We start from the raw sequence: 11,728 nt of genomic DNA on the forward strand, positions 1-11,728 counted from the left end.
GAGGCTTGCTGAGTCCCCAGCATGCTGGCCATTTGCTAAGCACTAGGGCTGGAGCAGTGACAGAGACCTAGCCACTACCCTCAGGGGTTCCGCAGTGGGAGAGACACAGTCAAACAGGCATATAACAATCACACAGATCCCAAAGAATTTACAGTTTCCAAAATGCACCATATGCTGTTTGAGGCCTCTTTGCCTTTGCTCATTTAATTCATTCACCCCAACTTAATGATCTGGCAAACTTCTACTAACCATCAGATGTCCCCTCCTGTAAGAAGCCTTCCTAATTCCCCTCCTCAGAGAGAAGTAACCGGTCCCTTCCCTGCAGTACTGCTGTAAGGCACACACACGTTTGCACTGATGTCGCGTATATCGTTTGTTTGCTAAGATTCCAGTTCATCCTCACTCTCCCCTCCCCTTCTTGTCTGTGTGCTCCTTGTGGGCAGGGCCCATTTTTCTCATTCTTGGTCCAGATCAGGGCCTTGACACATAACAGTGCTTTTACCTGACTCTTCAGAGTCAGTCTCTCTCTCTCTCTCTCTCTCTCTCCCTCCCTCCCCCCCCCCCCCCCCCCCCCCCCCCCCCCCCCCCCCCCCCCCCCCCCCCCCCCCCCCCCCCCCCCCACACCCCCCACCCCCCACCCTCCCTCTTGTGTCTCCCTCCTACCCTCCCTATCCCACCCCTCTAGGTGGTCACAAAACACTGAGCTGATCTCCCTGTGTGATGCAGCTGCTTCCCACTAGCTATCTATCTTACATTTGGTAGTGTATATATGTCCATGCCACTCTCTCACTTCGTCCCAGCCTCCCCTTTCCCCTCCCTGTGACCTCAAGTCCATTCTCTATGTCTGCATCTTTTTTTTTTTTTTTTTTGCGGTATGCGGGCCTCTCACTGTTGTGGGATCTTGCCGGACTGGGGCAAGACCCCTCTCAACCACTGTGCCACCAGGGAAGCCCATGCATCTTTTTAATGCATTACAATAAACATGGTCCATGAGCTCTGGAGGAGCAAGTATCAACATTTCCTGGCTGAGGCTAAAATCAAACGAGCTGAATCATGGGGGAAAACCCTGCTTCATCTCTCTCCTTGGGTTCTTGCCTGACCCTAAATTCATGACCCCTGCAATTTCCTTCTAGTACCTAGCACGGTGCTGGGCACATAGGAGGCACGTGTCAGATGATTACCTATTTAGTTCAACGTTTATTGAGCTTTTTCTCTGCTCAGACACTGCTAGACTCTGAGGTTCGAAAATGAATAGAATATATCTCTAATGCTTAGCGCAAGATGAGAGTGGAGACCAGAGTGGTTGGGTTGAGGGGGTCCCTTGGAGGGACGATGACCACGTAAGTAGGAAATTACAATATCATATAATCACTGCTAAGGCAGTTGTGAAAACACAGAGGTGAGGCACCAGGCATGCTTCCTTCAAGAGTGACAACTGAGCTGAGTCATGAAAACATGTAGGAACTGGCCAGGTGAAAATGGCAGAAGGCATGTCCCAGGCAAAGGACAAGTGGGAGCAAAGACATAGTATTGAACCGTGAGGCCAGTACAGGGATCCACAAAGAGCTGGATGATGCTTGAGCACAAAGTGTGGTGTGGGAACAGCAGGAACGAGGCCGGGGTCGTGTGCAGAGCTGGATCCAGGAGGGCCTGCGCTCCCTAATTAAATTCACAGCAACCCTGTCCAATAGAAATGTAATGCAAACCACGTATGTCACTTAATTTGTTTCTAGTAGCCATCTTTAAAAAGCAAAAGAAAAAGTGAAATGAATTTAAATAATGTATTTTATTTATCCTGATAGATCCCAAACATTATCATTTTAACATGTAATCAACACAAAAGTTACTAATGAAATATTTTAGATCCTTTTTTTCATACCAAGTCTTCAGGATCCAGATGTGTTTTATACTTACAGCTCAATTTTTTAAAAAAATAAATTTATTTATTTATTTTTGGCCGCGCTGGGTCTTCGTTGCTGCACGTGGGCTTTCTCTAGTTGCGTTGAGCGGGGGCTACTCTGTTGCAGTGTGCGGGCTTCTCATTGCGGTGGCTTCTCTTGCTGTGGAGCATGGGCTCTAGGCGTGCATGCCTCAGTAGTTGTGGCATGCGGACTCAGTAGTTGTGGCTCTTAGGCTCTAGAGCTCAGGCTCAGTAGTTGTGGCCCACAGGCTGAGTTGCTCTGCAGCCGGTGGGCTCTTCCCGGACCAGGGCTCAAACCCGTGTCCCCTGCACTGGCAGGCAGATTCTTAACCACTGCGCCGCCAGGGAAGTCCCGCTTACAGCTCAGTTTGGACCAGACACATTTCAAGTGTTCAATAGCCACATGTGGACAGTGGCCACTGTCTTGATGACACAGATTTAGACCTTATCCTATAGGTCGGTGGAAACCACAAAAGAGTTTTAAAGCAGAAGTAACGTACTCCTTTCCCCTAGCATTCCTAGGAGTCACAATAGTAAATGTAATTTGACAGTTATATATATCTCCATTCTGGAAACATTTGAGTTTTAGAAAAGTTCATCTTAGGCTTTTGGAAAGAGGCGGAGTGGGGGCTGGAACCCAGCCCTGCCTACACAGCCCCTGTTCTAATATATGTTCTAGAACTAGTGGCCTTAATGGTGGATAAGAGTCATCAGTCATTGGATGAATGGATGAGCGAAACTCCTTAAAATTCTTCCCGTTGTCTTTGGGAACAGCACTCTCTCCTGGTGTTTCTCCTTCCTTCACGACCAGCTCTTCTGGTTTCCTTTGAGGGCTCTTCTGTCTCTGCTTTCCATGTAAATGCGGTTGCAGAACTATCTACCTCACTGTGATGCCAGAAACAGAAGTTCTCACCTGCATACTGATGCTTCTCAGTGTCCTGTCCCGGCTTTTCAGCTTTTTCGCTAAACTCTCCCCCTTTGTCCCTCCTCTGCTCTTCCACTGTGGCTGGTGTCCATGTTACTGGTGCATGGCAGTCATGCCTCTCATGAAGGAATACTGGCTGGGGATCACTTTGCTACCACAGGTTACGCAGCATTAGTGCTGAGGATTCAGATAAATAACAGAGCTCTGATTGTTAGTTAGTTGACAAGGGAAAGTGGAGGAACTGGCAACAGATCCATGGACACTAGAGTTTAATACAAGATAGAGGGACAGAGTGTTAGGGGAACACATGAAAGGGTATGGCTGCTTGGGAGAATCAAGCAAAGATTCTCAGAGGTAAGCTGATTTAGACAGATTGGAAAGGGTGCTGTGCTTCTCAGCAGTGTAAGATGTGGAGGGCATGACTGACAAGGGAAATAGCAAAGACGAAGGGAGAGTTGCTCAAAATGGGATGGAAGGATTGGGGAATTAGGAGAGTGTAGACTAGAGTAAACGTGGATAGAAGAAGTAGACGGAGACGGGGTTGGAAAGAAAGCTGGGGGCCAGATCACGGTGGGACTGATGTTTTATCCGTCAGGCAATGGACGTTATTAAGAGATTTTAAGCAGGAATTCACTCCGGCATTGATTGGAGCAGGCAGAAACTCAGGGAGATTTTCTATGTTTGACTTGATCCTCTGGTCCCCTCATCTTAAAAAAAAAAAAAAAAAAAAAAAAAAAAAGGGTTAGGGGCACGCTATCATCGAAATACTCTCGCCTTCGCTTTTTCCCTGGTATCTTTTCACATTTCAGCCTGAAACATGAAGACGAAGATAAAAAAATGAAGGAAAAAGAGCCATGCAGATTGGAACCACGAAAAAAAGAAAAGGATCTATATTCAGACTATCTTTCCAAGGTATCTGTGTTCTAGGGTTCCAGACCGAGCAGTCCACATCAGCCATGTAATAGGATCAGTTCATGGGGTGACTTTTTAGAGGTTGAGCCATGTAGCTCTCCAGAGAGACAGTCAGAAGATGCAGTGGGTGTTGGGTGTTTTATCAAAGCAATCGACAGGACAATAACACTGAACTCTAGCCTTGGATTTTCCACTCATTAGCCAGGAAGCAGACCGCACAAGCAGGGCTGAGATGGGTATGAGTTCAGCAAGGTACCCAGAGGGCAAAATACAAAGAGACAGTCACTCAGGTGCCCACCCTGCTCTTGCAGAACCTGGAGGGAGGGCTCCTTAAGTTCTGTGCTCTGAGGCCCTGCTGAGAACAGGGCGTTAGTCTCTGAGCTCAGGCGTCTCATGTGTAAAGTGAGAATAAATAATCCGCACCTGATTATACCATCCCCGCTCCCATCCTGATTCTGTCTCATTTGTGATGTAAAATGAAATGAAATAATATAGATGAAGGTGTTTTGTAAGCTACAAGCTACCATTAAAATGAAATATATTGTTAATTAATTAATTGATTAATTAACATTGTTTGTTAATAGTAAACGCTGTATATGTGTGTATCCATATCCAATGGACACTATCCCCTTCAAAACCGTGTGGTCAGAGGCTTAAACAATAGATACCACTGGGGCTACTACCAGGGCTCAAAACATTTGAGATGCCTGTTTGAGATGTGCCTATCTCAACCTATCAAATTGTTCCACTTCCACCCAGGGCTTGGGTAAATCAAGCACCTTGGTGGTGGTGTGGGCCTGAACTGGGGTGTAGGCCCAGAGGCTGGGCTGGACCAGGTTGGGTGTTTACAGAGGGTCACAAAACGGCATAATTCAAAGAAGTAAGTCACTAATAACAAAAGACAGGGACCAGAGCCAGTGCAGCAGCATGGTATGTCAAGGACAGAGGGCAGGAGCAAGGCCATAATGGGTGATGAGGCCAGAGATCGGGAAGGGGTTCATCAGGAGCGTATGAGAAAGGCAGCAGAGGAACATGATTAAAGATACTGGCCATGAGGGATCTCCCTGGCAGTCTAGCGGTTAAGACTTCACCTTCCAATGCAGGGGGTGCGGGTTCAATCCCTGGTTGGGGAACTAGGATTCCACATGCCTCGCGGCCAAAGAGCCAAAACATAACAGAAGCAGTATTGTAACAAATTCAATAAAGACTTTAAACATGGTCCACATCCAAAAAAAGAAAGAAAGAAAAAGGGATACTGACCATGAAAGGGCAAAAGCAGGGATGTGTCCCTTTTCAGTGCTGACCAAGTGCTGGCCAAGAGCCAGAGATGGGGTCAGGTTACCACCAAAGGGACATAGTCCTACTTTCATGGAGTGGATTTGAGTTTGGGAAATTGTTAAGTTATTTGGAATGTGTTAGGTAAAGGTGGTGGGTGGTCTAGCTGGGCAGTGCTCTTTGGGGTCAAATATAGATGGTACGTCAGTAGGAATACAATCCATTGTGATTCAAACTGACTCCGTAGGAACCATTCCCCAGGACAGCCCTCAGAGAATCCATGCACTGCTGCAGTAGGGGCTCTGCTGAAGGACGGTGGTCACTATATTTGCGTGAAACACCATATTTGTGTCATTTGTGGAATGATATCATTACTTTCCTGTCATTTTTCCCCATTTAAAAATTTCATTCTTGGCTGTGTGACTTAAAAGAAGGCCCCTCCTCTTCTTTTCCTCTTCGTTTGCCCAGATCCCCCCAAGAACTCAGGAAATTCCATGCCTTGTATCTATTCATTATTTTACCTTTTTGCAAGTACTTTCAGATGATTGTCACAGTGAACCCTGTGTCCACTTGTAGTTGAAAGGACAGTAATCTCCTCTCCCATCGTCATCTCGTAATTATGAAATACTTGGATGGCCAGAAGTGTCCCAATTCGCCTCTGCCTCCAGCGTCTCTTCCTGCCAATCTATCCAGATCTTTCTGAAATGCAAATCTGATCAGCTTTCTCCCCTGCCTAGCTCCCTAAGACTAGGAGATAAAGCCCACACTTTTTGCCTCGTGTGAAAGACCCTGCATAACTCAACTCCATTCTAGCTGATCTTTTCAGCCTCACCTCCAGTCTTTCCTCCTCTGTCCCCTTCACTCTTCCTTCATCAATTGCCCCTGTCCCACCCTTATGAGGACACTAACACTTCTGTCCCTTTGCCTGCGTTGACTTATCTACCAGGTATTCCTTATCCCTTCAACCAATCTCTTACTTAAATTTTAAAATAGTTTCATAAAACCTGCTTCTGAAGTCTTCCCCGCCCTGTCTCCTAGCCACAAGAACTGACCTGCCCCTCCTATTTCCACCTCAGTGAGCAATCCTGCTGTAAATGATATTCACCACAATATACCTTAACTGTTTGCATGTATTGCTCCATGACCAGCGTGGAAGCCACTATGCCCATCGCATCTCTCTCTTTCTCCAGGGCTTAGCATGTTGTTTCCTTCAGTAAGTGCGTGACAGATGCTGGAGGGAGGAAGTGTGGGAAGAAGCGGGGGGAAACAGAAGAATGGAGGGTGGGGAGATGAAATGTCAGGCAAAAGGAACACAGCATCCTTTGGTAGGCAAGAGCACAGGGCTATGGGGTCCAGTGCTGCCTGGGCAGATGACTAGCTATGAGACCAGAAGTCAGTCATTTAACCTTTCTAAATTCTTTATCAAGAGGAATCATGATATTTTTTGAATGGGGTGTCATGAAGAGTAAGTGAGATAAAATATATCAAGAGCCTATCCTGCAGTCAGAGCTCCATTATATCCTGACTCTGTCCTATGGGCCTGCCTCTGTGCCAGGCATTCACTGGCTGTGCAGAGGGCAACAAAAGACATTATATGTGCTCCTGTGAAACTCAGAGAGATAAGACTCTGTTAAATAAAGGAATAAACAGTGGCTACCTGGGAGGAATGAATGAATACAGAACAGCATGAGTAAGCAAAAAACCAACAGATAAGCCAAAGCCCCGCCAGACTGTCCCTGTTGCATGTGTTTAGGTGGGTGCCTATGAAGACACACCTGGAAAAACCCAGATGGTGAAAGTCCACAGGGATAGGAGGAGCACACTGGCCAGGAAGCAGGATGCTGAGATTGACGTCATCCAGACAGAGGCCTGCCCCGAGGACCCCAAGCTGGACAGACACGCCGATGGCCACTGTGAGTTGTGTTTCTTCCTGGTTCTCTTCACCATTATCGAATTATTTTAAAGCTGTGTGTGACCAAAATTTTAATTTCTTTTATAAATATTTACTGAGCATCTATTATATACAAAGTCACTTGCCTGAGTGAGGCAGCTGTGCAAGAGTGAAAAAAGGACTGGATTTAGAAGTAGAAGGCCTGCGTCCAAATCTAGGCTCTCATACTTATTAGCTATGTAACATAGTAACTCCATATTCCTCCATATTCCTCAGTTTCCTCATTTATAAAAAGGGATCGTAAAAAAAAAGGGGCATCATAATATAGATCAAACTGGGGTTTGGTGAGGACCAAATCTGACATATGTTACGTAATAGGTACTCAGCAAATGTTGCTGATTTCTTTTTATATGTACCGGCTCCTATTGTTCTTTGTAGACCCAAGACATTGACACACTGATGACATAGTATGATATTATTCTTTGACTTTATTCAAGTTGCATTTTACTTTCATGTGAGTCAAGACTCTTGATTGCAAGTAATCAAATCATAGTGTGTTAAGCAAAAGAGGAACAGGAGGCTCACCTAGCAGAAGGTTTGGGCATGGCTGGACCCAGGCACACAAACAGTATGTATCACAAGGACTCAATATTACTTTTTCTACTCCTGGCTTTGCTCCCCTCCCTCTTGTCTCCATTTTCAAGCAGACTCTACCTTGTGGAGGCAAGATGGCATCTAGCAGTGACAGGCTTACGCACTATCTGTCCTTTTAGGAAACCCAGAAGAAAACTAGAAGTGATTATCCTCTCAACAGTTTCAAGAAAAGGCCCAGATTTGAGTCTTATTGGCTTGATTGTGTCACATGCCAACCCCTATCCAGTTATCATGAATGTGGGATAGGATGCTCTGATTGACCCAGCCAGTGTCATAAATTCACATCTGGAGCTGAAGGTAGAATTAGTTCTACCCAAACGGTATCATTTCAGATTGAAGGATTTCCCAAGGAAAATTAAAAAGCTGTTATCATGAAAAAACAGTAGGCACTGGGTAGGCAAAACTGAGCTCTGAATCCCTTGAGCTCTGGTTTTGACTGCATGGTGTACAGAGGACAGGAGCTATAACCCAGGGCCTGCCCAAAGTGGGTTTATAACAGGGACCTCAAAGAATTATGTCCACACAGAATGAATAGGACTGTGCCTATTCTTAACAGTACTATATGGTGTACTTGTAAATTTATTATAAAAGTAGACCTCAAGTGTTCTTAACACAATAAAATTTAGAAAAAATAAAGAAATGGGACAAATAAAAGACATTTCTAATGAGATAAATGACACATGAAAAGCACAGAGGTAGTGTTGAATCTAAAAGCACACCTTAAGATGAGAAGTGGATAGACTAATTTGGAGTGTAGAAAAAAATGGAAGGGAGGAAAACAAGCTGAAGTGAATAAAAGAGTTAAAGGAGAGGCCTAAATATGGGGCTGAAAACCTTTTTCAAGCAATTAAGTACTGTCCATGAAGAGTCACTATAGATTTGGGAATTACACTACGTTGAAAACAGTCTGAAGAAGATTCTTCTAAGTAATCCGTACATACTGCTAAAGTACAGAGGGAGTCTGTGCTAAACCCATTTAATAGTTCTCTGCAATAGTTCCCTACTCTCTTGTGATGAGAAGCACAAAATGTTTAGTCAAGGAAAGTGGCGTGAAAACAGAGAGGAAAGTTTCGAGGAAAAAAAATACAGTTGAGTGTCTTTCTATACTCCTTCTATACAAATGGGCCTCTTTTGAAAAAAATGAACAAAATAAAAAGAACTACTTCCTTCCATTAAAAAAAAAAAGAAGAATTAATAAGACAAACCCCAGGGAGCAGAAGGAAATTTGCCCATTTTGCCCCTGGTGCTGGGTAAAGGACAAAAAATCTGTTACCATAGCTGACACGAATGCACACATTGGGAAAATTCATTGATCTGTACTCGTACGATTTGTGCCCTTCCTGTATGTTATACTGTAATTAAAATTTTAATTTTAATTTTACTAAGGTAACTGTCAAAAGATAGACCGCATGTATACTTTCCAAATAAATAAAAAAGAAAAACAGAATGAAGAAAAGAGAAGAAACCTCAGTCAATCAAGCACAAGGAAAATGAGGGAAAAATAGAACAAATAAAAAGTATGTAATAAAATACTAGATATAAATTTCAAAATATCAGTAAACCCTATAAACATGAAACTCTCTAATTAGAGGACATATGCATTCAAATCATTCAATATTAAAAAATATTTGAGTAGCTTTTATGTCCCCAGCATTGTTCTAGGTGCTGGGGGTATAGCAGTAAATAAACCAGACAAAAATTCCTGTCCTCATGGAGATTACATTCTGATCTGAGGAGACAGATGATAAATATATACACAATAAAATATTCACTACGTGGAATGGTAGTAAATATTATAGAAAATAATAATAAAGCAAAGAAAGAGAATTAGGGGGGGCTTCCCTGGTGGCGCAGTGGTTAAGAATTCACCTGCCAATGCAGGGGACACAGGTTCGAGCCCTGGTCCTGGAAGATCCCACATGCTGCACAGAAACCAAGCCCATGCGCCACAACTACTGAGCCCGCGCTCTAGAACCTGCGAGCCACAACTACTGAGCCTGAGTGCCGCAACTACTGAAGCCTAGAGCCCGTGCTCTGCAACAAGAGAAGCCACCACAATGAGAAGCCCATGCACCGCAGTGAAGAGTAGCCTCCTCTCGCCACAACTAGAGAAAGCCTGCGCGCATCAACGAAGACCCAACGCAGCCAAAAACAAAATAAATAAAATAAATACATTTTTTTAAAAAAAGAAAAATAAAGAGAATTAGGGAGGCAGGTGGAGGGAGTGGAAGTTGCAATTTTAAAGTGTGCATAGGAGACCTCAAAGATGTAAAGTAGGTGAGGAATAGAGCCATGGCTATCCAGAATGTTCTAGGGAGAGAGGGGAAGGAGTGCAAATATCCCAGGGCAGGAGTCTACTAGATGTGTTGGTAGAATAGCAAGGAGGCCAGTGTGGCTGGAGCAGTGACTGAAGGAGACTGTAGGAGGAGATAAGGTCAGAGAGATAACAAGGGGCCAGATAATATAGGGGCTTTTGTAGACCATTGCAAGAACTTTGGCATTTATTCTAAGAGATGTATATTTTTTAATAACATTGAAAGATTTTGAGCACAAGAACAGAATGATCTGACTTGTATTTTAAAGAATCATATCTCAGCTGCTGTCTTGAAAGAAGAATGTAGAAGAACCTGGGACCTGTCAGGAGTTTCTTGCAAGAATTTAACTGAGAGATGATGGTAGCTTGGAGGACGGTACTGCAGTCGAGTTGAGATATGCTTGGATTCAGGATATAGATTGAAAGTCAAGCTGACAGATGGCTGTGGATTGGAGGTGGGAGATGAGAGAGAAAGGAGTCAAGGATGTCTTCAAGGTTTTGGACCTGAGCAACTGAAAGGTTGGGGTTGCTACTCTTTGTTGAGATGGGGCAGACTTCAGGAAGAGCACATTCGCAGAGAGAAAGCAGGAGTTTGGTTTGGAATGTAATATGTTGAGACAACCAAATGGAAACGGTGTGAAGGTTGAACTCATGAGAGATGTCTAAGTTAGGGATGTAACTTGGGAGTTGTCTGTGGTTTTTTTTTTTTTTAATTTATTTAATTTATTTGTTTTTGGCTGCATTGGATCTTTGTTGCCACAAGCAGGCTTTCTCTAGTTGCAGTGAGCTACTCTTCATTGCAGCGCATGGGCTTCTCATTGCGGTGGCTTCTCTTATTGCGGAGCATGGTCTCTAGGTGCACCGGCTCAGTAGTTGTGGCTCACGGGCTCAGTAGTTGTGGTGCATGGGTTTAGTTGCTCCGTCAGATGTGGAATCTTCCTGGACCAGGGCTCAAACCTGTATCCCCTGCATTGGCAGGCAGATTCTTAACCACTGTGCCACCAGGGAAGCCCTGTCTGTGTTTTTTAAATGAAGCCATAAACATTTTTCAATACATCGGCCTCAAAAAGGAAGGAGTAAGAAAGGAAAAAAAGTGTCCTGAAGTAAGAATTAAGCAACTGTGTGTTCAGCATCTTTGCTTTGTGCTGGAGAAACATACCGATAATTCCGTAAGAAAAAGTAGGGCCTTTATGCCTCTGGGAGGTGACATTCATTGAGACGGTTTGGGGCCTATATGCTAACTGACTTCTTGTCACAGGATAAAAGCTTGTCGCTTGGTGCCTTTAATTAATAGACAAAAGTCAGAGTCCCATACAGGATAAATCCAAGGAGAAACACGCCAAGACATATATTAATCAAACTATCAAAAATTAAATACAAAGAAAAAATATTAAAAGTAGCGAGGGAAAAACAACAAATAACATAACCTTATGTTATGTTAGCATAACATAAGATTAACAGCTGATCTTTCAGCAGAAACTCTGCAAGCCAGAAGGGAGTGACAGGACATATTTAACGTGATGAAAGGGAAAAACCTACAACCAAGATTACTCTACCCAGCAAGGATCTCATTCAGATTCGACGGAGAAATTAAAATCTTTACAGACAGGCAAAAGCTAAGAGAATTCAGCACTACCAAACCAGCTTTACAACAAATGCTAAAGGAACTTCTCTAGGCAGGAAACACAAGAAAAGGAAAAGACCTACAATAACAAACCCAAAACAATTAAGAAAATGGTAATAGGAACATACATGTTGATAATTACCTTAAATGTAAATGGATTAAATGCTCCCACCAAAAGACACAGAATGGCTGAATGGATACAAAAACAAGAC

The 11,728-nt window shown here is 43.8% G+C and overlaps 1 protein-coding gene across 1 annotated transcript in view; it reads left to right on the forward strand.

The window, feature by feature from the left end:
* The window catches only part of FYB2 (FYN binding protein 2), an 85,879-nt gene that overhangs the window by 39,877 nt on the left and 34,274 nt on the right, over positions 1-11,728 (forward strand). The window contains 2 exon segments of the mRNA XM_055084597.1: positions 3,656-3,758; positions 6,787-6,946. Coding sequence (XP_054940572.1) covers positions 3,656-3,758; positions 6,787-6,946 — 263 coding nt within the window.

The sequence above is a fragment of the Physeter macrocephalus genome, chromosome 4 (genome assembly GCF_002837175.3).
Source record: "Physeter macrocephalus isolate SW-GA chromosome 4, ASM283717v5, whole genome shotgun sequence".
NCBI classification, from domain to species: Eukaryota; Metazoa; Chordata; class Mammalia; order Artiodactyla; family Physeteridae; genus Physeter; species Physeter macrocephalus.